General features: G+C 43.3%; 2 protein-coding genes across 3 annotated transcripts in view; one reads left to right on the top strand and one right to left on the bottom strand.

Annotated features, from left to right (window-relative positions):
- The window catches only part of TECTA (tectorin alpha), an 87,651-nt gene that overhangs the window by 57,530 nt on the left and 2,301 nt on the right, over nucleotides 1–27,820 (top strand). The window contains exons 12-22 of the mRNA XM_061592268.1: nucleotides 4,106–4,305; nucleotides 12,197–12,580; nucleotides 13,854–14,140; nucleotides 15,505–15,818; nucleotides 18,352–18,462; nucleotides 21,003–21,205; nucleotides 22,990–23,153; nucleotides 23,977–24,225; nucleotides 24,339–24,501; nucleotides 25,020–25,107; nucleotides 27,002–27,118. Of these exons, the coding sequence (XP_061448252.1) occupies nucleotides 4,106–4,305; nucleotides 12,197–12,580; nucleotides 13,854–14,140; nucleotides 15,505–15,818; nucleotides 18,352–18,462; nucleotides 21,003–21,205; nucleotides 22,990–23,153; nucleotides 23,977–24,225; nucleotides 24,339–24,501; nucleotides 25,020–25,107; nucleotides 27,002–27,118 (2,280 nt within the window). The remainder of the gene's footprint in view (nucleotides 1–4,105; nucleotides 4,306–12,196; nucleotides 12,581–13,853; nucleotides 14,141–15,504; nucleotides 15,819–18,351; nucleotides 18,463–21,002; nucleotides 21,206–22,989; nucleotides 23,154–23,976; nucleotides 24,226–24,338; nucleotides 24,502–25,019; nucleotides 25,108–27,001; nucleotides 27,119–27,820) is intronic.
- The window catches only part of LOC133368273 (uncharacterized), a 32,938-nt gene continuing 24,823 nt past the window's right edge, over nucleotides 19,706–27,820 (bottom strand). The window contains exon 11 of one of the 2 annotated variants that reach the window (XM_061592278.1): nucleotides 19,706–19,797. The gene's annotated coding sequence lies outside the window, so the exon portion shown is untranslated. The remainder of the gene's footprint in view (nucleotides 19,798–27,820) is intronic. The other variant, XM_061592281.1, reaches the window with a different exon arrangement.

The raw sequence follows: 27,820 nt of genomic DNA, 5'->3' as shown, positions 1-27,820 counted from the left end.
TCTGGTTGCTGTAAAGGTTGAAATTGTCCTTGTATTCTGTGGAGTGGTGGGTGGGCCAGATTTGCCCCAGCAATTGGCTCACGGTGGGGGAGAGCCCAGCACTCAGAGGCAGAACATAAGCTGTGCAGGCCGAAGGTCCCGGGTTCAGTCTCTAGGGGTGGATGGACGACAGAGAGGGGTTTGGGAGTATGTGTATAGAGACTAAAGCTAAACGCCACATTTATTGTTCTGCCCGCTTGTGCCTCTGGCCCCACCCACCATTGGCAGGTGGCCCCCAGAAGATTGCCCAGAAGGCAATGTGGCCCTTAGACTGGAAAAGTTTCCCCATTTCTGCTCAAGCATCTCCAATTAAAGGGTGTTAGGGGGCAAGCCCGGGGGTCAGGGGAGAGGCATCTGTTTGAGACACTGGGGAACCACTTGGAGTAGACAGCTCTAGGCCAGATGCTGACTCCAAGATTTGTTTGTGGGGAGGGGAGGGCTCAGGCACAGCACCACCAACCTGGAAGAGATGGGACATGAGAACCGTGAACACTTTTAGGCTGCATTTGGCCTTCTCAGATACTTTGTGCAAAGTGGACATGGCACCCTTAGTCCAGTGGGACCATTCCTGACCTCAGCCCCCCCAAAATGCCCAATCTTGCCACCCTCTGGAATCATCCTTATCTAGATGAACCAATGGTCAGACATGTAGCTTCATATGCTGAATGTGTATCCATACCCATCTAGTGGCTAGAAGTGTAACCTCTGTAATATGCTTAACTTTTGAAGCACTTGTCTAACTCAGAGGTGGGGAACCTTTGGCCCTCCAAATGCTGCTGAACTATCAGCCCCAGCAAGCATGGCCAATGGCCAGGGAGGATGGGAGTTGTAGTACAGCAATATCTAAATAATAAATGCAATCATGAATCACATCCCAAAAGGCGTTGGGTCTTCTTGTAAGAAGTTGCATTTTCTTGTAAGGCTCTCAAGGCCCCCATTCTAAAGCCTTGAAGCTTACAGCTGTATCCAGTGCTAGTCATACTCTAAGTAGACCCATTGAAATGAGTAGGCATGGCTATCTTACGGCCTTTAAGTTCAGTGGCTCCACTCTGAGTAGACATTAGTTGGATTCTATTCTTTCCTTGTAGTGGAGGGCTTCTCAGTGTGAGTTGCATGCAGAGTGCCTTTATCTGCCAGGAATCCTGGAACTTGTAGTCCTCAGCAGGAAAAGACACATCACAAAGCCACCCTCTCTGCCATTCCCTGTTCCAAGGTAAGCTTCTGGGGGACCTTGGAACAGGGGGAACTAGAGGTGTCTCACAGAACTGGGGCGAGCACTGTCTGGCCAATCATAATGAGAGATGCTAAAGTTGTCCAGACATCACATAAGGAAGGTCAGTCAGCAGTAGCATTCCAACAGATTTCTCCTCCATCTATGTACCCCCTAATGGAAGGGTGGTCAGGTACCCCACCTTGGTTGGAAGGGAGGAACTGTTAAATAAACAAAGTTATTCTTTCTTGTGCATTACAATCCCATTCTGGAAAGATGCAGGTTAACTCTCCAGTCCCAGGGGCAGTCGTCCTTCATTTGTCAAATGCAAATGTTATTAGCTTATACACACGAGCGAAAGAGTGCATATTTGTTCTAAGGAGGCCTATCTCTGTGGTCAATAGGATTACAATGTACCGTTCCATTATGCTCCTCACAAATGAAGATGCAAAGCTTCTCCGGCAGGCAGACCGTCTGGCAAATCAATTGAAAAGTAATTTTCATCACTAATAAGATTTAAAAATTAAATTTGCATCATCTTCTGTCCACAAATTGATGGCCTAAATCAGCCCTGCTCCTGAAACTCAAGGACCCAAATGCAGCTGTTTGAAGAAGTGGAGAGAGGGCGGAGAGAGAGAAATGGAAGACTTGCAGATTTTCTCAGCCTCTCTCTTTTTATCTTTTGGTAGTTATAGCAGAGACTTTTCAAACTGTTTCAGAGGCACATGAAGATGCTCTCGGAGAGGTATGGCTGTCCCTGATGTGTGCACACGTTTCTTTTATCCTCCTGTCATCTCTAGTCAGAGTTTTGATGCATTACAAAAAAAAACCCACTTGGGTCAGAGATCATAAGGCAACTAGCAATGGCCTGCTGTCACCTCCTTTTTTGTGCCAGGCTGACAATTTTGGAGGAAGCAAACTGCACCCTCAGAAGACTGGGTTTGGCCCCAAGACTTCCATTTGCTGACTCTTGTAACAGGTGTGTGCACACCATGAGCACCAATGACTCATTCGAACTGGGTTCAGCTCTCTGAATCATGATGTAGTAGGACTTCCTGTTTCCACTGAAAGACTCTCTTCACTACATTTCCCATTTAGATGCTAGTTAGCTGCTCCATTGCAGAGCACATGCCTCTTCTCTGGATCTCTGAGGAAGCAGTATATACACATCAGAAGAAAAGAAGAGCCCTGCTGGGTCAGACAAAAAGTCCAGTCTAGCACTCTGTTCCAGAGCTTGGAAAAGTTACTTTTTTGAACTACAACTCCCATCAGCCCCAGCCAGCATGGCCACTGGATTGGGCTGATGGGCGTTGTAGTTCAAAAAAGTAACTTTTCCAAGCTCTGCTCTGTTCTCATGGCAGCCAACCCAATGCCTTTGGGAAGTTCAAAAGCAGGACACGAGCGCCACAGCACTCTCCCACTTGTGATCCCTAGGAGCCGCTATTCAGAAGCATAGTGCTGCTAGCTACACACCCTCTAGTGGAGGGATGGGGAACCTGCGGCCTTCTGGATGTTGTTGGACTGAACTCCCATCATCCGTGACCCTTGGCCACGCTGGTTGGGGCTGATGGAAGCTGTAGTTCAAAAAGAGGGTTTCTTCCCCACCTATATTCAAACCCTTGTGCCTGTTATCAGGCCATGCTTGCTTCTCTCTGTAGTATAATTTAACCATAAACTGCCTTGGGGCCAACATACCACAGAGATTTGCTCCTCCTTTCCTGTGTGCCATTGCAATCTCCATGGCATGCCGCGACTAAGGATGGAAAAATCTGTCCATTTCGGTTCTCTCAGTTTCTGATTTTTCCAATCTTAAATTCAGTTCTCCACATTTCTGCAGCAATTTGTGATTTTTTTTTTATAAAAAAAATCCTCATGAAAATTCTCCAGAATTTTAATGTGAATTTCTCCTAATGAACATGTTTTTCTAGGCAATTTTGACTAACGTACACATTTTTGCCAGCAGTTTCTCATCATGTAATGCATTTTGCATGTTATTTTCACTCATATATTCATTTCTATGTACAATTTCCGCCTAATGTATGCATGCTTGTAAACATCGGTTGGCGAATTGCATTGCAAAATTTGGATAAGTGCGGATTTGAAAGAATGGCTGTGCTTCAGATCTCATATTGTCTCATAAAGTGTGCATTTGACAGATTCGGCTTGAAATGCAAACTGCATCGAGTTTCTTGCCCATCCCTAGCTGAGACTGGTCTCTCAAGAAGTATTTTCTTCATCGGTGCCAACGGAGAAGGAAGAAAGAAGGCACTCCATATGATGTAGTCCTTTCCTCAGTGGCTGGCAACAGCAGCACTGGAATTTAAAATGAGCATGCAGAGGATGGCAACAGTTGCTTCCCCCTCCTTCTGGTTCCCCATCAATGGCAATAGTGCTGAGCAAGTTCTGGGGGAGATAGAATGGGCCCTGGTTCTCCCACTTGGTTGCATTGTTGCAAGGACAGCATTGCTGCCAATAGAAATCCTGGAGGCAATGCATCTGTCGGCACTGCAGACACATCATCTCCTCCAACTTTTGGGCATACTGAGCCTTTTGGTGTGCATTCACTCTAGCAGAGAGGAGGGCAGATCATGTTGTAATTGAAGAGTGACCAACTGGTTGTTGTTGTTATGTGCCTTCAAGTCGATTACGACTTATGGCAACCCTATGAATCAGTGACCTCCAAGAGCATCTGTCATAAATCACCCTGTTCAGATCTTGTTAGTTCAGGTCTGTGGCTTCCTTTATGGAATCAATCCATCTCTTGTTTGGCCTTCCTCTTTTTCTACTCCCTTCTGTTTTTCCCAGCATTACTGGTAGAGTTGCCATTTTAAGAGGCTTTGCCCCTTTTTGTTCTAGTGGTCAGCTGCCCTCCGAATAGCCACTACGAGAGTTGTGTGAGCGTCTGCCAGCCACGCTGTGCTGCCATCCGCCTGAAAAGTGACTGCAACCATTACTGCGTAGAAGGATGCCAGTGCGATCCAGGCTATGTCCTCAATGGCAAGAGCTGCATCCTTCCTCACAACTGCGGCTGCTATTCTGATGGCAAATATTACGAGGTAAGGCAACAGGTCAAAAATGGCAGCTCAAGCTTCTAAGAGCATCTTCTGAGTTGTTGGGAGTGGGAGCAGAGGACGATGCAGCACCAGGAGTTACGGAGTGGGCTGTGTCTATCGTAGGTATGTGCTAGAATTCCACCCAATTCAGATTTGGTACCGAATTTTCCATTAATTATTCTCTATAGTTGTGGATCAGATTTTTATGTACCGATTTTCCGTGGCTATTTTCAAAAACAGATTTTTTTTAAAAAAAATCCGCCTCCAAAATATCAGTATTAAGAACAATAATTTTATCAATTTTTTCCTTTCAAAATATCGATATTAATATGAATATTTTTTGCATGGAAAACTAGATCAATAAATACAGTGGCTAGTGGACAAAGAATGAACTTGAATTGATACCGGCCTGCTAGTTCAATGAAATGCTTTCGAACCGGCGCCATACAACAGATCCCATCCCTAGTCAGTTGTAACTAAATTTCAGTGAACTGAGCCCAAACTTGGGGTTTAGCCAAGTTCTCTGAGATTTATTTCCCCTAAATGCAACATTTGCAGTGGAATGAAAAACAACAACCCGAGGCTGAAATTAGCCCCAGATGCATCTAACCTCCTTGACACAGGCTGTCACAACTGGAATTCACAATTGGAATTCACTACCATGCCCTGTTGTGGCACTAGAAAAAAATATTGAGAAGAGGGCACAGAGGGGGCAAAGTTCTTTTTGGGGAGGAAATGCTTTTCCCCACATGTTAAATTTTGGAATGAGAAATAGTGGCATATTTCATATTAATGTTCTTATCCTGCATACATTTTCTTTGAAGCACATTGTATTGATTTTGATGGGCTTAAGAGTTATATTCCCCACTACAGTTCTGTCTCTGATGAAAGCAAACTGGTGTATGTGGGTGGGTGAGTGGGTGGGTGGATAGTCAGATAGATAGATGTATGATAATAAAGAAAAGCACCCTGAATAGGCGAAGTGCCTTTCCTTCAAATAACCCTGGGGCTCCACCAATAGGGTATGTGTGTGGAGTGGGGGGTGCTACTTACCTTAATGGAGAGAAGGCTTATCCCCCTCCTTGGTCCCTCTCTGGCACTGCCTATGGGCACTTTTGAGAACAAGCCCCCAAAGGCTGAAATCTAAATCAGTTGAATCATCTAAAGAAACCCAAACTATTCTGAGTTTGTGCTTTTTGGCAAACTCACATAAGTTCCCCTGTGAAGGCAGAAGTTGAAATTGTTGTGAAACTACTTCTAAACTGAAATTATGGGTTGAGTGTTTGAGTTGTCTTACAAAACTGAATTAAATACATTTTCTGTTATTTGAATGGATTTTCCACAAGGATCAGGCTTAAAATATCGAAAGGAGATGTAAAAATGAAGCGAGTTTCTGTGCTAAAGTTCCTTTGCATTCCTAAAGATGGACCCAGATAACCTGAACAACTATAGACCTGTGGCGAATGTTCCGTTCTTGGGCAAGATACTGGAACGGGTGGTTGCCGGCCAGCTCCAGGGGCTCTTGGATGACACTGATTATCTTGATCCATTTCAATCCGGTTTTAGGCCCGGTTTTGGCACCGAAACAGCCTTGGTCGCCCTGTACGATGACCTTTGTCGGGAGAGGGACAGGGGGAGTGTGACTCTGTTGATTCTCCTTGATCTCTCAGCTGCTTTTGATACCATCGACCATGGTATCCTTCTGGGAAGACTCACGGAGTTGGGAGTTGGGGGTACTGCTTGGCAGTGGCTCTGCTCCTACTTGGTGGGTCGCCACCAGAAGGTAGTGCTTGGGGAACATTGCTCGATACCCTGGACTCTCCATTGTGGAGTCCCGCAGGGATCGGTACTGTCCCCCATGTTTTTCAACATCTACATGAAGCCGCTGGGTGCGGTCATCAGGAGTTTTGGGCTGCATTGTCATCAGTACGCTGATGACACGCAGCTCTATTTCTCCTTTTCATCCTCCTCAGGTGAGGCTGTTAACGTGCTAAACCGTTGCCTGACCGCGATAATGGACTGGATGGGAGCTAACAGACTGAAGCTCAATCCAGACAAGACTGAGACGCTGTTGGTGAGTGCCTTCTCTGCTCAGATGGTGGATGTTCATCCTGTTCTTGATGGGGTTACACTCCCCTTTAAGGAACAGGTTCGTAGCTTGGGAGTTCTTTTTGATCCTTCCCTGTCTCTTGAGGCCCAGGTGGCCTCGGTGGCACGGAATGCTTTTTACCATCTTCGATTGGTAGCCCAGCTACATCCCTATCTGGACAGTGACGACCTCGCTTCAGTTGTTCATGCTCTGGTAACTTCTAGATTGGACTACTGCAACGTGCTCTACGTGGGGCTGCCCTCGAAGACAGTTCGGAAACTACAGCTAGTCCAGAATGCAGCGGCCAGATTGTTGACACGGACCAGAAGGTCCGCTCATATAACACCTGTTCTGGCCCGTCTGCACTGGCTTCCTATTTGTTTCTGGGCTAGATTCAAAGTGCTGGTTTTGACCTATAAAGCCCTACACGGCATGGGACCGCAATACCTGGTGGAACGCCTCTCCCAATATGAACCTACCCGTACGCTACGCTCAACATCTAAGGCCCTCCTCCGAGTACCATCCCATCGAGAGGCTCGGAGGGTGATGACTAGAACCAGGGCCTTTTCAGTAGTGGCCCCCGAACTGTGGAACAGTCTCCCTGATGAGGTGCGCCTGGCGCCGACGCTACTATCTTTTCGGTGCCAGGTGAAAACCTTTTTATACTCCCAGGCATTTTAAAGTGTATTTTAAACAGCATTTCCGTATTTTGGATGTTGTTTGGTTCGTTATTGTTTTTTTATTATTATTATTATTATTATTATTATTATTTATTGTATTTATTGTATTTATATATTGTGCTTGTTTTTATCTTTTTGTACACCGCCCAGAGAGCCTTCGGGCTTAGGGCGGTATATAAATTAAACTAAATAAATAATAAATAAATAAATTTTTAAAATGAGCATCAGCAAACCTGAAGCACAGCTTTCTTGGTTCATCGTGATGCTTCTGTGCTGTAGAAAGCATTGCATCCAAATAAGGGTTTCTTCAAGGAGTTCTCATCTATATTCCTCCAAGCAGCAACAACAATGACAAAAATAATACAAAATAAAAAGCCCAACTGTAGAATTTGAAAGCGTACAGTGCAAATTATGGTGTTTTTCTACCCTAAGCTGCCTGTGGGATTAGATAGTAAATGGTTTCCAAATAAGAAGAAACCAGAGGATGGAGATGGAATGTGCTCTCTATCTGCTGTTGTTCCTTCTGACAATGTCTCTGCCTTAATAGCTTGATTCTGGAGGATGTAAACATGATGACCTTGGGAACTCACTACCGCTTCTTCAAAAAGGTGAAATTTCCCCATAGATAATTTGCGGGTGCTGTGACTGAGCACCTCTCTCTCTCCTCCACTAGTTTGCATTGCTGCCAGCTTTTGGTTTTCTTCGCCATTATCTTAGAGCATGATCCCAAAATAATGAACAACAGCGATGTATTTAGCAGTATAGGTCTATGCATTATGTAATATTAATAAGTTTAATCCACACAGTGGAATGACAAATCCCCAGTAATGAGGCTGTGCTTACAACCTCGTTTTTGTGTGGTGGGGGTGGCAGAATATGATAAAATTAAACTTTAATTTTATGACCAGATTTGCATGATCCCAGAGGGAGATCCTTCCCTGTTACTTACACCACTGCAACTACTGAATCTCAGGTATTTACTCCCAGTTTATATCAATGAAAGATATAAATTCAGGAGGAAAGAGATTTCAGGTTTTGAATTCACAGAGCTAAAAGAATAAATGGGAGAGACAGGAGCATAATTAAGGACTAGAATGAGGCCCCTTGTTTTGATATGGGAATGAGGAATAAACGTGTAACATTTCTGTGACACCCATAGTTCCAGTTCATGACAGCCCCAGTTTTTTAATGATAGTCTTGATATATCACTATCCCTTATTGTCTCTATTTCTGCCTTTTGCCAATGCCTTGTAAAGATTTTGGTAGTGTGAGCTATTAGAATTGTTGATAGTCTTCAGGCTTGAGCTTCCTCCTCAAGATACATCTTTGGGTAGGAGGTGGGTTCAACTTGTCTCCAGTGCAGATGCTTGGAAATGCATGTGCATGAAATCTACGGCACCATGTAATACAGATACTGCCATTTGATGCCCTGGAGATGCTGAGGCATATTTTGAACTGTGATGGCATAGCATATTTATCCAACAATTATGTTTTTCGAATATATTTTAATGTAAATAACAAACACTATCTTGGCTTTGAAATTTGAAGAGGCTAGGCTACTGCTGAGTAAATGAACACTAGAGCACACAACAGATGGAGAAGTAGAGTCTTCAGTAGTCATTCCATCCTATTTCCATACTAATCTGAATTGTTTAAAAAATTCCACGTGGAAATGCATAAATACGTATTTTATCACAAAATACATCTTTTCATCTTAATGTATGCATTTCAACACGTTTTTGTACATTTTGGATATAAGTATTTATCACAAAATTTGAAGACGTGTGAAATCTGAATGGGAATTACATTCCGATCCACACGAGTCCAAGAGGTGCGGATCAGGTCAGTTCTCATCAGAAATCATAGAAACTGAATTCCTCAAGTATCCCTACGAGTGTCTCCCCATTCTCATCTGTGAAATGTTGGAGGGTATGGATATCCTGGAAATGATTTACCATGTGATGATTTTGCAGTTTAAAAGCGCCCTTTACCCTTTTCACTTGTTTCCTAACTGCAAACATTTTGCAAGGTCTGTTGTTGCACCCGTCCAGACTGCAGGATGGCTGCCATGAAAAATGACTCCTGTTACCAGCTTTGTCTCTCCGCTTCCCTGCAGTTGCTTTTTCGTTTCCTTACAAATTGTGGTGCCACAGCCCCTTATCAACAGAGAAGCAAGCTCATATGCTCAATTATTCTATAAATCTGATAACAAGAGGGGTGGAATGCAATTTGTGCTCCTCTGCAAAGGTACACACACATCAGTGGTCAACAGGATATTTGTAGTGCTCTGTTTTGAAAGAAGAGCAGGGAGGTTGCTGTGGAAACGGTAACTTTGAATTTCCTCACGTTTACAAGCGATAAAGGTGTCAGCAAGTAGCATTGGTTTGGAATTCTTCACACCCTTTTGGGTCTGCCAGGATTAAGTCCTCAAGACAGGATGTCTGTGAAAACCAACACAGGATGGGAGGGGTTCAAGCAGCATTGGATAACTTTATGTCCGTGCTGTGCTTTGGCAAGCTGCGAGGGAGGTGATCTAGAGCCGCCTTTCCCAACCAGTATGCCTCCAGATGTTGTTGGACCACAACTCCCATCAGCCTCAGCCAGCATTGCCAATGGTCAGGAAAGATGGGAGTTGTGGTCCAACAACATCTGGAGGCACACTGGTTGGGAAAGACTGCTCTAGAGTCTTGTTTCATTTATTTGCCCTTGTCTGTTGGAAACATCCTTTGGGCTCTTCCAGGCTATCACTATTTTCAAGTGGGATTCAATCACATACTGGCAAATTTAGGTTGTACAGTTAACATAGATTTGGAGCTCTTGCACAACAACCCTGCTCAGTGAGGCATTTCCAGCATTACACCTCCAGAAACTATCCAAGTTAGACAAAGCTTTTCTGTAGAGATGTTATGGAGTCGAATATATCCAAAACATAAATTTTTGCAGAATCAATCTAAATTTTAAATCTAAGGAAACATTCCGTATAGATTCTAAAGCAATTTCCCATTGTTTGGGTTGTGTAGCACATTCCAGTCTTCTATGAATAAACAATATACATTTGTACACCCTAGTTACAGGTTTGGTTTTCTGTGAAGATTCAATTATTCCTTCAAGCAATTTAGGGAATGCTGAAGCACCCAAAGTGGGCAGATCATAAATAGACACCAACAAGTGTGGTACTCACTGAAAAATGGTATCTAAACTGCAAAAATTCTCCATCTGTTGCTAGCAGCTACTCTAATGTATAAATTCCACAATCTACTCATTTATTCACAAATGGAAGTCGTCATTCACTACTACAGTCGTCAGCTAATGAGCATGTATGTGTGATGCAGAGGTGCCCTTTCTATACTGAAAGTCCCCCCCATTTTATTTTATTTTTTAATGAATGGTGCTCTTCACCAAGCATACAAGTGCATACAAGTCCTAGTGTCTAAGGACTTTTGGGCCATGTTTGGCAGCATGCACAACAGACATCACATCACTGAACGGCAACCACGCTCCAGGAAATTACCCTTTGGGATGGATCCCGGCATGTATAGTGGGGAGAAGCACACAGCTCAGACCCACAGATTTCAGTGTGGTAAATGCCTGAAACCACTTACCATTGGTTTTCAGCTGCCCTAAGAGCATTGCCCGCTGTGCAGTGTATCAGTTTAAATATGTGCTACATGACTGCCCTCTTCTGGTTGAAATGAACACTCTGATCAACCAGTACAACAGTCTGCAACACTTTGTTCTGCAGTAAACGTCTTGAATTGAGCAAGATTTTGTGATCAGGCTGCTGCCTATCTAAAGAGGAGTAGGAGGTGGTGGTGATAGCAACAGTAGTTTTCTAGCAAGCATTAATCTTTATAAAAAGAGGACTTTTCTCATTATGTTTTCTGACACAAGTGTGCATAATTTGGGATCAGGAAAAACATGTGCACTGAAACACACACATAGTAGAATTGAGTATTTATCTCACTGTGTGGTGTAGTGGTTAAGGTGCTGGACTACGAACTGGGAGACCAGGGTTCGATTCCCCACACAGCCATGAAGCTCACTGGGTGACCTTGGGCCAGTCACTGCCTCTCAGCCTCAGAGGGAGGCAATGGTAAACCCCCTCTGAATACCACTTACCATGAAAACCCTATTCATAGGGTCACCATAAGTCGGAATCGACTTGAAGGCAGTCCATTAACATTTTACTCACTTCAGATACAGCACATCAAAAGCCGATACATGATAGGAGTGTTAAGATATGATACTGTCTGTATGGGAAAACAATGTTTTCATTTTATTTGTATTTTTAAAATGAACATCCCACTTTCTCTTCAAAAGAAGCAAAGCAGCTACCAACAATAAAAAGGTCTAATTAAAACAACCGAGAGCATCAAAACAGAATAAAAAATGACACCGAGCAAATAACCAAAGCTGGGACATAAACCTGCATAACCCCACCAAAGCAGTAAGCAAGGCAACAAAACCAGTACAAGGCCATAATGTCATCAACAGCAGTAGGGAAGACAAATGGTCAAGCCTCCTTGAATTTTATTCAGGAGGCTGGTAGACAATGATTCATTCATTCATTCATTCAATGATGGGACCAACCGTGCTTCCTTGGGAGGGCATTCTGCAGGGTTGATATTTTGGCTAATGTACACATTTTTGCAAGCAGTTTCTCCTAATATAATGCATTCTTGTACATTGTTTTCATTAATATATTCATTTTTATGCATACTTTCCCCTTATATTTTTTGAAACACTGCTTGGTTGGAAAACTGCACTGCAAAATTTGGGTAAGTGCGAATTTTGAAGGAGGCTGTGATTCAGTTCTCAAATTGTTTCGGAAAGTACAAATTTGATAGATTTAGCTTGAAATGCAAACTGAATTGAATTTCTCCCTAGGAGGTGTCGTAACCAAAAAGGCCCTGCTCCTCATAGCTACCCACTGTTTGTGTTAGCAGGCAGACACAGAACACAACCTCAGATGGTGAAAAAAGTTCACACTTTTGATTCATGTTCCAGTTCTGGTTTTCATTATGACCACGTGTACGCCATTTTTTGATGGATCCAATGTGGGCTTTATGTGTTGGAAAAGCCAGTCATGTTATGTTCCCTCCTCTCTCTTGCTCAATTCCTGTAGCCCAAGCAGCTCTTCTGGAACAGTGACTGCACCCGCCGCTGCCGCTGTTTCCGCCGCAACCTCATTCAGTGCGATCCACGGCAGTGCAAGTCAGACGAGGAGTGTGCACTCCGGAATGGAGTCCGCGGCTGCTTTAGCATGAAGAGTTCCTACTGCATTGCCGCGGGTGGAGGGGTGTTCCGCACCTTTGATGGCGCCTTCCTCCGCTTCCCTGCCAACTGTGCCTTTGTCCTGTCCACCATCTGCCAGAAACTCCCTGATGTTTCCTTCCAGCTCATCATCAATTTTGATAAGTGGTCTTCCCCAAACCTGACTGTCATCTCGCCTGTTTACTTCTATATTAATGAGGAGCAGATTCTTATCAATGATCGTAATACCGTCAAGGTACAGTACCAACCCATTGTGCTACCTTCCAGAGACTTTAGGGGGCGATCTGATCTATAGGTAGCTGGTGGCCCCATCAGGAATTGCCTATAGTCTAAGGTTCCAGAATATAAGGATGTTGTTCTGCTTCCACCAGGCTCCTGAGGAGGCAAGAGACTTCCCAGCAATAACACAAATGAGGGCAACACCAAGGCAGTATCCAGGGCTAGTCCAAAGTCAGAGTCCAAAAAGAATCTTCAACAACAAATGGAGTTTGGCAAGAAGCAATGTCAGAGCAGTCCAAGGTCAAAATCCAAGCAGCCTGTGGAGAAAGCAGGGCAAGGGCAAGGCAAAAGACGGGTCTGGGATAGTGCATGATCAGGCCTGGAGTCAACAGGAGATCAGCAGACAGGTCCGGTACAGCTCTGGTGTGCAGATGTTGTTCCAGCAGCTCTTCCAGCCTAGCACTGGGTTTTTGGGCTGGAGTGGCTGGAGCCATATTGCAAACCTCAGCTGACTCCTATCAACCACCTTCAGCCAGACCTTTACTTCTAAGGAGCCCTAGCCTGCAGCTGGGCACTCGTCCAAGTAGGCTGGGTCTCTGAGTAGTCTCTGAGTAGTTGCTCATGTTCCAGGATCTCATGGGCAGTGGAATGGTCTGAGCTAAGGTTGAATCCTTTCTCCATTCTGTCTCTTCCTCAAAGCCTATGATCTCATCCCTCGAGTGTGGGAAGTCTGATCCTGGAGTCATCATGACATACTGTCTGATCTTGGGGGCGTGGCATACTAGCTGCTTCTCTTAATTGGACTGCTAACTAGGACCTGAACCTGTAGACTCTGGAGTTAAACCTTAGTGCAGTCTCTAGCATGAGCTGAAAAGCTGGCTTCTCTTGTTAACATATAAAAAGACTCAATCTCTCTTGTGAAACTTTCTGGTTGGAAATTTGGAACACTGAATTCTGAAATTCACATGTATCAATTCCAAGATTTGCCGCCCTGGGCTCCTACTGGGAGAAAGGGCAGGATATAAATCTAATAAATGAACAAATAAATAAGAAAGATTTGGTGGGAAACTATAAACCGATCAGCTAATTTCATATGTTAGTTGCGGAAGATGGGGGGGGGGGCAACCTCCATTGAGTTCTCACATCCAATTTGAACTTCAGAATACAAGCATTCATAATTGAATCTTCCAACTTTCATATTGAAATTCAGTGATCTTGTCAAATATTTAATTTAGTCAAAAAGAAAAAAAACTTTCCTTTCAGCCTAAAATATTTTTTATCTTTATTAGGTGAATGGGACACGAGTGAATGTCCCTTTTGTGACTGGTTTGTCAACCAAAATCTACAGCATGGAGGGTTTCCTAGTCATTGACACGAGTCCAGATATCCAGATCCACTACAACGGCTTCAATGTCATCAAAATTGCCATCAGTGAACGCCTGCAAAATAAAGTCTGTGGCCTTTGTGGGAATTTCAATGGAGATCGCACAGATGATTACGTCACCCTGCGAGGGAAGCCAGTTGTGAGCAGTGTGTTCCTGGCACAGAGTTGGAAAACCAATGGCATGCAGAAGAGGTGAGCTGAGTGGAGTAATGATGACTGGGGCAGGGGCTGCTCTGCACCCAAGATGCTTGTTTCACATACCCAACAGATAAGGCTCTCTGTGCTATATATCATAGTAGGTGAATAACCTTTTTCAGCCCAAAGGTTGCAATCTGAATGAGCATCCTTTTGTGGGCCACATGCCAGTGTTAGGTGAGGACAGAGACAAAAAGTGGGTCGGGCAAAGGTTGCAACTCTGACCTTTGCTAACTGGTTACACACAACTCAGCATACACACAGGTATCCACAAACACACCTCCATCGAGGCAAGCAAAAGGCATTTTCACAATTCAATAGCATATCCCAGCCAGGCAAAAGCCATCAAGGAGGGTGTGGAGCAAGATGAGGCAAAAGTACTTGAGAAGGGCACAAAGGAAGGCCAGTGAGAGGCAAGGCCTGCGGAGAAGATACCTAGTCTGGAAAGAGTTTTCAGGGCCAGATAGAATGCCCACATTTGGGCTTGAGGTTCCCCACCCCACTTCTAAATGAAAGAGAGGACAAATACTCTTTTCCTGGGTCTGCTGCAAACATTGGAGACTGTAGAATCCCAATTTCCACTGTCTCTTTTCTATAAATAAAAACAGATAGATGCTGAGATTTTTCTGGTTGCAATGAAAATCTTAAAAGGACTGAGCCACGTAAGTTCAATAAAAGATAAGGGAGGGTGAACTTTGGATTTTTCAAGGGCCAGGAGATGCAGCTTCTGCACTCAACACATATGCATGTGTCAGAGCTGAGCCATTGGCAAGTGGGAGCCAGGAATCATGCCAGGAGTCAGAGGGGAAGGGGTCAAACCAGGGAACAAGCCAAGAGTCAGAATCAGCCACAGCCAGGAGAAGCTCACGCAAACTCCCAGCCCACAAAGGAAGCCTTTATAGTTCTTCCTGTTGAGGAAAGCCAATGGCCAGCCTGGGTGAGTGGAGGCACTTCACTACCTAGATTCTGTTGACGTTTGGGGAGTTCAGTCCTCCTTGGTTCAGGTGTGCAAGAGGGTTCCCTGCAGGGAAATCTCTTATGCACCTCAACCTTGCAGAAAGCAGGCTTGAACACACACACCCCATGCATCAGTGGATGCATGGGAGTTCATTCCAGTTTGGTCACTATTTCTCTCCCCCTCCCCGTGGGCCGCCTGTCAAAGTTGGTCCACAGGATGGGAGGAAGATAAAGATCTGGCCCACCAGGCCAAAAAGGTTCCCCACCCCTGGCCTAGAGAGATACTCCATATTGTAGCCCTAGTGGCTCACCACAGGTGACAACTGTTTCCTACTATCAGCCCGAGAAGCTCCTGCCACTGTGCTCCTTCCCATGGTTTCTAGTACATCTTTCCACATCTTCAGGGTTCTGCAGTCTTGTCATTTTTGCCTTTCCAGCTGCAATGAGCTCCAGTACTCTCAGTATGCCGCTACCTGCGACAACGTGCAGATTCAGGTCCTGCAGGGCGACAGCTACTGTCTCAAACTTACTGACATGAAAGGCTTCTTCCAGCCTTGTTACGGCCTGCTGGACCCAGTTCCCTTCTACGAATCATGTTTCCTTGACGGCTGCTACAACCAGAAGAAGTACCAGCTTTGTGGCTCTCTGGCAGCCTATGGGGAGGCCTGCCGTTCCTTTGGAATTCTCAGCACGGAGTGGATTGAAAAGGAAAATTGCTGTAAGTGAGCTAGGCTTAGTTCCATCTTCCTACTGGGAGGTTCTCAGACTGCCACAGTGAGCTCAAGAAAACAACCGTTTGGTGCGATAGCCCCTGCTCTCTCAATCAACTGCTTTACTGCAGAATCAGTCTTTTTGGGAGTGCAATAAAGGCCTACCTACACGACACTTTGGGCATGTAACCAACTTAATGAAGAAGTGAAAGGAGGGTTTACGAAAAGAAACACAAAGGCAGTTCTCTTAGAATTTGGGATATCTAGGTTGTTCCCAATGCTAGTTGTGCTCAGAGCAGACCTATGGAAATGAATAGACATTACATAACTTACATTCGTTAATTTCAGTGGGTCTACTCTGAGTAGAAGTTAGTTTAATGCAGCTCTCCTACAATCAGTTGAATCTTTGTGTTCCTTCCTGGCCAAGCTGAGAAACCCTGTGGATAATATTCTTGACCCCTGTAGTTCCAATGACTAACACAAACTCCTAACCTAATTCCCTTGTTTATGTCAAATGACTGATTACTAGTTAGATTTATTCAGGCCTCCCCAGTGAAGGCTGGTTAACACAGGCAAAAGGCCAAGTTGTCTTGGTTCCCAGCTTGGGTTAATCCACAGTGATCCAGCTATGTGTATCCACAACTCAGGATTTGTCTTTTGAGATGCTTCTGCAATTTTTGGCAGAGCTAAGCCAACTCATTTGGCAGGCTAAGGCAGAAACTCCAAGTGGTGTCCTCCCCAAACATGAATAATAATAATGATTCAGGGGAAACTAGTATCAGGGATGGAAAGATCTGTCCGTTTCAGTTCCCTCGGTTTCTCATTCTTCCAATCTTAAATTCAGTTCTCCACATTTTGGCAGCAATTTGTGATTTATTTATTTTTTAAATCCTTATGAAAATTCTTCAGCATTTTTGTGCAAATTTCTCCTAATAAACTAATGTACACATTTTCACAAGCGATTTCTTATCATATAATGTATTTTTTGCATATTATTTTCACTCATATATTCATTTTTATGCACACTTTCCCCTAATATATGCATTTTTGTAAACTTTGGTGAACTGTATTGCAAAATTCAAATAAGTACGATTTTTGAAGGATGTTTTGGTTCTCATATTTTTTAGGAAAGTATGAATTTGATAGATTCAGCTTGACGTGTGAACTGAATCAAATTTCTCGCCCATCCCTAACTAATATTAGTATTATACTTGGTAATATACTGTCTTTGTATAATCACCCCAAAACTGCTACCTGAAACGACAGCCTCACTTTGCCTCGTATTAGGGCCCATCCTTAAATGTATTTATTGTGCCTGTAGTTTTAATAGCTCCTACAATTTGGCCCATGAAGCAGCCACTTCATTCTGCCTCATGGTGAAGCCAGCTCTAAATGTTGCTGTTTCATTATTGGCAGCACTGGTGTGTGTGCAAAAGCTGTATCACAGATTCAGCTCAGGGAAGGTCTTTTGCGCATGGTCCTGTCATGCTCAAAGGTTGCTGTGAATTGGCCCTTGAACTGAGAGGGGATAGGATCCCACTAGAAAGTCCTTTTCTGTGGTTGGGCCAGCTCCAGATTTTGGGAGACCTTTTGGGAATTATGCCCTTGGTGCCTACCTCTTGTGTAGCACCCATGGTGTGGAAGAAACAGAGCTTCACGTTGTCTTTGAATCAGATCTGCCAGAGGCGCTGTATTAAAATAAAGCAAGCAGCTGCTTGGAGAGAAATTCAGGCAGGCATGGAGACACCATGTAAGTCCAAGAGTTTTCTCCCCCAAGCAGTTTTCAGCACATACTTATAGTGATTTTCAAGAGCACACAAACAGCTGCTTCCTGCCTCTTGGGAAACAGAACTTCCTTATCATTACACAAACATCTTAATCTACTTGCAGTTAAGCATCAGCACTTTCTCCGGACGTCTTGTGCCATATTCTTCCAGTACTCTTCCCATCTTCCCATCACCCTTTGACAGAGTCTGAACCAAAGCTTGAGGCCTTCAAATTTTCAGTTCCATGTTCCCCCCTTTTAAGCTTCTACAGCTGAACCTTGCCTCAAACTTCCATTTGCATTAAACCATTGATTTCACTCCTCTCGTATGCTTTCATTTCTATAATCTCTGCATACATGTTATGTACTTCCTGTTTTTTGTTCTGGGTTCAAAGGCTTTTGCATTTGTTTCATGCTACAACTTAAGCAGCATCGCACAAGCATTATGACAGCATAAATTCCAATTAATATAGCACTTAATATCAATAAGCCATGTATCATGATAGAGCCATGTGATTAAATTCATTAATTTGGATAATCTCTTGGAAATTCCCTAATGAAATAATTGGGTTTCTCTTCTTTAGGTTCCTTGGGTTTCAGTTGGGGATACAAGGGCAAATGGCTATTATCCATTCAGACATTTTCCCTTTGTAGCTTACTATGGAAGGTGTCTTCTTATGTGTGAGCATTTTGTGTGTAAACCATAGCTGCTCAGGCAACTAGTCTTAAAATAAATTGGTTGTCCTTGTCTGTCTTCCCCCTCTTTTCCTTTTTAGCAGGAGTGGTTGAAGATCCCTGTGTGGGGGCGGATTGTCCCAACAGAACTTGTGAGGTGGACAACGGAGGAGAGCTCTGTGGCTGCATTGAACCTCCGCCCTATGGAAACAGTGAGTGGCCAGTGACCAAGATGAAGTGCCCAAGGGGGCTGTCACTGGGAAAGCACCCCTCTAACACATCTAAGAGGGATAAGTACATTCACAGAGGGTCCAAACAGCAGGCATTCGCTGCTTAGACTTGCCTAAAACCTCCAGCCCCAAAACTCCAAGCATGTTTACATCTTCCCATTTTATGCAGCCAGTATATCTGCATCATGGATACTGGTATGGTTAATACTTCCAGCTGATGGGAAATATCTGTGTCTGTAAAGATGCAGTAGGCTTGCACCAGAAAGTCACAACCAGCGGCAGGTCTCTGGCATATTCTGCTGCATACTTCACTGTATCTTTTAATATATTGTACTCAGGCAAGAGGGCATTATCACTTTAAGTACAGCCCAACCTCCCCTCTTGGATGGGGGTAGCTAATGCGGTGCCCTTCAGATGCTGTTGAGCTGCATCTCCTTTATCCTTGACAACTGGTCATGCAGATAGAAGCTGGAGCTCAAAATGTGGAGGACACCCCTTTGGCTACTGCAGTTTTGGGAGAAACCCTGCTACAGGCCAACTCTCTTACTTCCCCTCACCTCTTCCCTTCCAGTAGGTAACTTGTTAAGTCAGTTTCAGTGCACTTAATTTCTACATTTGATGAGGTTGTAGATTTGGTTTTCATGCTGTCTTAGTTTAATCCCTTGCAATGCTATTAAGCCTGGGTAGTCTTGAAGAACCTTGATTTTTTTCTGTATCTTCCATCTTTTCTACTCCTATTTTAGAAATAATCAAACATCACTTTTGTAGGTATGTTGTGACACCAAAAAATTATTTTTGTTTCTGAGATACTGCTTCTGCTGTTAGTTCAAAGTATAACGTCGCATAAAAATCATGGGAACAATATGACAGAAGTTATTGATTTGAATGGAGATTCTTAGGATGGGGGTGGAACTTTCATACAGCCATAGAATTTTTTAATGGATTTTCAGCTAAGATACATTTTGGTCTAGTTCAAACAATTGTGGCTTGTGCAATGCCAGTTCACTGCAATGCCAGTGGAACAGTCCATTGGAACATTAGACAGGCCCATTATTTCATCTAAGTTTCTCCTATGGGTCTCAGTACTGGATTGTTTCCTGTAGTAAAATTTTCTATTGCTTCATCCAGCCTTGTTTTCAGCTTGCCCTGAGCCTTCATCTGATTTCCATACAAATGCACACACTGGGGGGAAAAAAAAGCTACACACACATTAAAAATCAATTTTGCACAGCTCTCTTCCTTGTTGTCGGTGGATGTCAATCACTTGTAGCCAGTTCACTAGCACTGGAAAATACCATTTGGATCTGTCCATCAAACCTAAAGTGACAAAGGAAGACGACTTAGTTTGCATCCCCATCAGAGAATCCTGCTTGAGACTTCTGGTCCTAGTAGACTGGCAGGTGCATTTTGGGAGATCATGGAAGAACTCATGATCTCAAGAGGTGCCTTCTCTATTGTTTTTGTCACCTGCTAAAGATGTTCCTCTTCTGTAATCTTTATCCCAGTTGGTATCTGTCTTAGATTTGGATTTTGTGCATGTGTTGTTGTTTTAAACTGTTTTTATATTTAAAATAGTTTTAGATATGCCATTAACTGTTTTTATATATGTTATATTGTAAATTGCTTTGGGATGCCTCATGGGAAGCATTTCATAAATGTAATAATAGGACAACAGCCTTTCTTGGTGACAAATCAAATACTTTTAAATATAAACGCGTATGCAAAACAACTTCCATTCACAGGTGGGATGATGGCAATGAGTATGTGTGTCATAGTAATCTCAGTAAGAGATTATTGTGTAACATGGGCATGTAGTTAAAAATTATAAGATTAAGTCTCAAAAATAATGGATGCAGCTGGCAACCAAAGTTCATTAAAAGCTTGATGGATGCCACCTGAAACTTAAGTGGCAAGGCAAGGTCAAGAAGTGCTTCTTCAGGGGGACAGCAATTGCATCCAGGACAGGAAAGACTCCCCAGGCCCTCACATTTGGCTGGCAAGACATCACAATCTCCATCCTGTGGAGACTTATTTTCAGCTTGTACTCTCTAAAGCATTCAGTGCTGCACCAGAAGTCAATGTAAAAATTAAAATGGAGCTGGGTGTTACCTGCATATTGCGGACACCACACTATAGTTCTGTGGACGATTGTACCTAGTAGCTGCATATAAATATTAAACTAGCTTTACAGTAGATAAGCCATTAATATAGGCAGTCATTCCGAGGCACCATGCACTTCCGTTTTAATGAATTAATCTTACAATTAATCTGACTTCCTCTGTCTTGCATGTATAATAAGGGAGGAATTCAGTGGGGCCAACAGAACTAGAGCTTTAATTAAACTAAATTGTTAATGTGCACATCACTGGCTTCCATTTTTGCCCATACTGTGGCTTTTAAATCAAGCAGTACTTGAGCACTAATGTGTTTAGAGATATTTACCAATTGCCTATCCCTATAACTGCTGCACACAGCCCCCCACCCCATTTTTGTTTTTATAAAAACCCTGATGTTTCTTGCAGACACACATGACATCCTGGATGCTGAGGTGACCTGCAAAGCTGCTCAGATGGAGGTGTCCATCTCAAAGTGCAAGCTGTTTCAGCTGGGCTTTGAAAGAGAAGGGGTGCGCATCAATGACCGTCACTGTCCCGGCATTGAAGGAGAAGATTTCATCTCTTTTCAGATCAATAACACCAAGGGCAACTGTGGAAACTTAGTGCAGGTCAGAGTGGTTGAGAAACTTTGGATCTGCTTCTGCTCTCATGTGTTCTTCAGTTCAGGCATGGATAATTTTGGCCCTCCAGATGCTGCTGAACTACAATTCCCATCATCGTTTGTCATTGGCCATGCCAAAAGTTTCCCACACCTGGTGTTTCAGTTCCTTGAATTTTCTGGGTTTGCTTTAGCATCCCACTCTGAAAGGTTTTGTATCTACCATAAAAATATAATAGACATTCTGAATGTTGTATATTGGTGTATATGGTACTTTACACAGTATATGGAACTGGTGTATATGGTACTTTACATAGTTTCATAAACTAAAAATAGATAGGCCATGTCCATATATAATAAACTTTAACTGTAATTTTTTTTCTTACAAGCCACTGTGGAACTGTGTTGGAGGGGGGTCTTTTTCTCCTCCTCCCTTTTGTTTAAGGCTATCTTCCAATTCAATAATCTTTTGCTGATAAATCATCTACTTTTTAATTGATTCAGCAATTAAATTTAAATAAACTTTCAAGTTACCGAAACCTTGCTATAGGTACTGTTTAGAGACACCGAAAAGGAAGTGTGAGACAATTACAATATTTTTTTTAAAAAGAATTTTAAGTCCATCTGAAAACTACAGAGGCAGTGTACAACAAATCATAAACTAAAGCCATCACTCATTGTTTCATATTGTTTTCTCATTCACTGTGGGCTACAAATGCAAGGTATACTTTTTTTTTAGAAACATCCAGTTATTCACCAGAAACAAAATAAACTCATGTAAACCACCAAATAGAATTTCCTCCCATGAATTACTCTGTTGTTGCTGCTGCTGTTACCATATCCATTTATACAGCATTGTACGAAGTAAGAGAGATGTCCCTGCCCAAGGAGATTAATTGGGGAGAACAGCAATGCGAGGGAAAAGGAGGCAAGTGTAAACTGGAAAAAAATGTGCAAAAAATTGTTTAGTTGCACATATTTCAGAGTCCTTACAGTAGGCCTGCTTTTCCCAACCTGGCACCCTCCTGTTTTGAACTACAGTTTCCTTCATCCTCAGCCAGTAAGCCCGTTAGTTGGGGGATTATGGCAGTTGTAATCCAAAATGTCTGCAGGGCACCTGGTTGGGGAAGGTTGCAGTGGGGTATGTGCCAAAAGCTTCATGAGATATATGGCCTTTGAGGAGGCATTTCAGGGTAATATGAAAGGTGGCATCACAGAGGCAGTAGCAGGCATTAGGAGCAACTATTACTCCACTGAAGCTTATAGCCCTACATCATATATTTTAAAAGCCCTATTTTATTCCTCATACAGATACTTCCAGAAGAAAAGCTCCTTTAAAATCCTTCATTAATTCTCCCTATGGATGTCAATTAATGCATTGGTGCTGGAGATCTGAGGTCGTGGCCATAGGCTCTTAGCATCCTAATAGGTGTCTTACTAAACTTGCAAGACTTGCCATTTCTCTCCGGCTATCTACAGAACACAGAGTAATTTACTCAAGATTGTTTTTTCTGGGTTAGTCTCTTGTTAGATGGCTGCCTTCATTCCACTCAATTACAGTAAGAACATTTAGACTACAATTCTGTACTTGCTTACCTGAAAGTAAATTCCACTGAACTCAATGGGAGTTACTTCTGAGTAGACATGTATAGGATTAGACTAGAAGTCTGCAGCACAGATATGGCTTTGGATACTATTAGAACAATACAAGTCTCAAGAGGGTGTAAGCACACTTGGGAGGCCTTTATTTTTTCTACATGTATCTTTTCCCCTCTCTCGTTTTCCTCTGCACAGTCCAACAGCACCCACATCATGTACAAAAACACAGTCTGGATTGAAAGTGCAAACAACACGGGAAACGTAATCACCCGGGACCGAACCATCAATGTTGAATTCTCCTGCGCTTATGAGCTTGACATCAAAATTTCTTTGGATTCTGTTGTGAGGCCCATGCTCAGGTAAAAGAAACATCTGCCTTTTTGTGTGCTTGGAGAAGTCAGTTGGGTGGATAAAGCGCCTCCATCTTGTTTATCTGGAAGAGGACAGGATCTTCTGAGGCAACACCCACAGGAATACATTGGAGCCTGTTCATACATTATATCAGATACAACTCCTTTTTTAAAAAATGCTGATGTCGTCCATGCTTGAATTCCTGAGAATGATGTCATGTGTTGAGCTATGCTATTGGGTTAACAGTGCCCCATCAGAAAGATGACATATATGCAGTCCAATTCATCGGCTCCATGTACACAACCATTACGTTGTTTCTGTGAGTGAAGATCCATGAGATCTCCTTTTTGCAAAAACTTACATTAGCATAGAATGAAGTAGCCCTGTAACTGCTCAGTTAGTACTGCTCTGAACAGTCTTTGATTCTCATATATCTGCATGCAAGAGTGCAAAAGATCTAGTCCCTCATGTGTAAGGCTTTGATGCTTGTCTATACACAAGAATTTTCAAACATTGGGTGACACTATAAAATCATTAGGAAACAGAACAGTGAGTCATAGTTCATGCTACAGTGCCTGAAGAATGAGGAAAGATTTAGGTAGCTGAATTGCTGTTTATGGCTTATTTTAATGCATTCGTTATTTTATGGTGTTTTTAATATTTTATTGTAAGCCATTCTGACAATATATTTGGAAAGGCATGGTATAAATCTAAAAAATAAATGAATGGGCACCTGGGGCAGATTTAGTCTTGCTTTTCTCAAACAGCAAATGTCATAGTTTGTCATTCTGTCTTCATTTATTCTTCATGTATTTTATCTCTCCTTTCTAGTGTGATTAACCTGACAGTGCCTACACAAGAAGGGAGTTTTACGACCAAGATGGCGCTGTACAAAAACTCCTCCTACAAGCATCCCTACCGGCAGGGAGAAGTGGTGCTGACAACCCGTGATGTGCTGTACGTTGGTGTCTTTGTCCTTGGGGCAGATTCCACCCATCTTATCCTAATGCTGAACAAATGTTATGCAACACCTTCCAGAGACAGCAATGACAAGCTCAGATACTTCATCATTGAAGAAGGGTGAGTGACACCTTTTTCCTTCCTTAATTTTTGAGCTTACAAAGATGACTCAAAATATTCCTCACAGCTATGTTGGGAACTGGGACCAACTGGTGGACTTTTGTGTGTTGTAGTTGCCAGAATATAAAGGACAACACCATTGGGATTGAAGAGAATGGAGTTTCACTGACTTGCCGCTTTCATGTCACTGTCTTCAAGTTCATCGGTGATTACGATGAGGTTCACCTCCACTGTGCTGTTTCACTTTGCGACTCAGAAAGATACTCTTGCAAAATAGTAGGTGGCATGGAGCGTTATATCCTTGCCCTGTAGATTTACAGAGCTTAAACTCTATGTAGGGATTATCTCCATCCTATATAAACTTACCTCATTGTTTATGGTCTGGAAGAAAGAACCTATTCAAAGTGCCCTGAGATGGAATCATAGAGTTTGAAATGACCTCAGATAATATAGTCTAACCTGCTGCTGATGCAGGAAACCCACTACAACATCCATGTAGATGGGGAACTGCATGCATTTTGAGGTGGAGGGGATGGTACATTATAGATTTCTCAGTGGTCGCTTCTAAATTCTAGGATCCCTAGGAGGATTACCTTTGTTCACGCCTCTAGGCCAGGTAGCTAACTTGTGAACCTCCAGATATCATTGGACTACAACATCCATCATTCCTGGATGATGGATCAGGTGTCCAACAACATCTGAAGGGCCACAGCTTAACCACCCCTGCTCTAGACCTTTAGGTTGATTTCTAAAATGCACACACTTAGGGCACTCTTCTCTTCTTGTTTGGTCAGAACTGTCCTCAGAACAGCAGGAGGGCCAGTGACTATACCAAACAGCTCAACGAGCAGATCATTTCTGTGGGGCCAATCAGGAGAAAGCGTAAGTGTGATATTTCTCCAGTTTCATTAAAGATGATGGGTTAACTTTACTGCATGGGCATATTTTTAAATTTAGTAGCAGTTCTGGAATTCAGCATACTGCAGAGACAGAATTCTACCTTTTTTAAAAAAGTATACTCTCCAAGGAAGCAAAAAAAAGCTTTAAGTAGTGAAGATGGAATGCGTTCTGAATTTGACTTGCTAACCAGCATCATTGTGTAGAAACCTGCTTTAACATGAAGCATTTATAATCTTTGTTTAGCTATTTCTTCACAGTGTCATTCTGACCCAGACTACAGTCCTAGTTTATTTATTTTTATTTATTTATTTGTTTCATTTTTAAACTGCCCATAGCGAATAGCTCTCTGGGCGGTGTACAAAAGGATTAAAATACAAAATATCATAATAAAAACAGCCGAACAATAATAAACACAAACAGAAACCACAGAAATATAAAAGTAAACACATTAAAATGCCTGGGAGCATAGCAAGGTCTTAGCCTGGCGCCGAAAAGATAGCAGCGTAGGCGCCAGGCGTATTTCTTCGGGGAGGCTATTCCACAATTCAGGGGCCACTACAGAAAAGGCCCTAGATCGTGTAACTGTCCTCCGGGCTTCCTCATGTGTTGGTACCTGGAGGAGGGCCTTAGCTGCTGAGCGAAGTGACCGGGTAGGTTCATAGTGGGAGAGGCGTTCCACAAGATACTGCGGTCCCACGCCGTGTAAGGCTTTATAGGTCATGACCAGCACCTTGAATCTGGCTCGGAAACAGATAGGTAGCCAGTGCAAATGGGCCAGAACAGGTGTTATATGTGCTGACCGGCTGGTTCTTGTCAGCAGTCTGGCTGCTGCATTTTGCACTAGCTGAAGTTTCCGAACTGTCTTCAGGGGCAGCCCTACGTAGAGCGCATTACAGTAATCCAACCTAGAAGTTACCAGAGCATGAACAACTGAGGCGAGGTCATCCCTGTCAAGATAGGGGCGTAGCTGGGCTACCAACCGAAGGTGGTAGAACGCATTCCTTGCCACCGAGGCCACTTGCGCCTCAAGAGACAAGGAAGGATCGAAAAGCACCCCCAGACTACGAACCTGTTCCTTCAAGGGGAGTGTAACCCCATCTAGAACAGGGTAAACATTCACCATCTGAACAGGGAAGGCATTAACCAACAGTGTCTCGGTCTTGTCTGGATTGAGTCTCAGTTTATTAGCTCTCATCCAGTCCATTATCGCGGTCAGGCAGTGGTTCAGCACATCCACAGACTCACAGGATGAAAAGGAGAAATAGAGCTGCGTGTCATCAGCGTACTGGTGGCAACGCACTCCAAAACTCCTGATGACAGCACCCAGAGGCTGCATGTAGATGTTAAAAAGCATGGGGGACAAAACCGACCCCTGAGGGACTCCACAATGGAGAGTCCAAGGTGTCGAGCAATGTTCCCCAAGTACTACCTTCTGGTGACGATCCGCCAAGTAGGAGCGGAACCACTGCCAAGCAGTGCCTCCAACTCCCAACTCCGCGAGTCTCCCCAGAAGGATACCATGGTCGATGGTATCAAACACCGCTGAGAGATCAAGGAGAATCAACAGAGTCACACTCCCTCTGTCCCTCTCCCGACAAAGGTCATCGTACAGGGCGACCAAGGCTGTTTCGGTGCCAAAACCAGGCCTAAAACCGGATTGAAACAGATCCAGATAATCGGTCTCATCCAAGAGCGCCTGGAGCTGACCGGCAACCACCCGCTCCAGAACCCTGCCCAAAAAGGGGACATTCGCCACCGGTCTATAGTTGTTCAGGTCATCTGGGTCTAAGGAAGGTTTCTTTAAAAGAGGTCTTACTACTGCCTTAGTTATTGGAAAGATTCTTCTTTTATTGTTTCTTTGCCTCTTGTATTTTAGGTCTAGATTGGTGTGAAGATAATGGAGGCTGTGAACAGATATGCACAAGCCAGGTGGATGGGCCACTGTGCAGCTGTGTAACAGGGACCTTGCAGGAAGATGGGAAGAACTGCCGAGGTGATATATCAATGCATTTCACAAGTTATTCTCTTGGGAGAGTTTGGAATTAAGGCATTCCTTTTGTGTCAGGAATTGTCCATATGTATTGTACTGATGCTGGGGTCATTGGGAACCCCCCCAATAGTGACCAAATGTGTGTTTAGATTTAGATGAGTCTCTAATAGGAGAGCAATGAGAAGAGTGCTAAAGACTGGAGTGAATGCAAAGATTGATAAGAGACATTTTTCTACACACCCTTGCTGTACCATAGGGAAATGGATGACACAGTCAGAAAGGTGCTTCTGGTTGATCACAGAATTAGTGCCTTACATCCATACCATCCCCAATCTAGGGTAGGAATGTGTCATCCCACTCTAGTTTCCACTAGGTTCTTTTTTTAGTAAACTGACCAGTAAGCAACTATGGGTGGGGAGAATGTTGATGCTAACCTTATGCATCTAGAGAGATCACTAAGTACAAAAGCTGGGGAGAGATAAAGGGTGGGAACTCCTGTGCAACTGAATCAAAAGCACTAAAGAAAGATGGTGAATCAGTACAATTACAGTTGTTAATTAATCATAAGAGTTCTAGTTAGCTGATTAGTTTGCACATGGGAAAAAGCTGTAGTTCTGAAGCAAGAAGCATACTTTGTTTTTAAGATCATGCACAAGTGTGCAGTAGCAGGCATCATCTTAGAAAAAGCATTCTCTCCCTGTAAGC

The sequence above is a fragment of the Rhineura floridana genome, chromosome 12 (genome assembly GCF_030035675.1).
Source record: "Rhineura floridana isolate rRhiFlo1 chromosome 12, rRhiFlo1.hap2, whole genome shotgun sequence".
NCBI lineage: Eukaryota > Metazoa > Chordata > Lepidosauria > Squamata > Rhineuridae > Rhineura > Rhineura floridana.
Note: the sequence above shows the minus strand (reverse complement) of the source record. Positions and strands in the feature narration are given on the sequence as shown.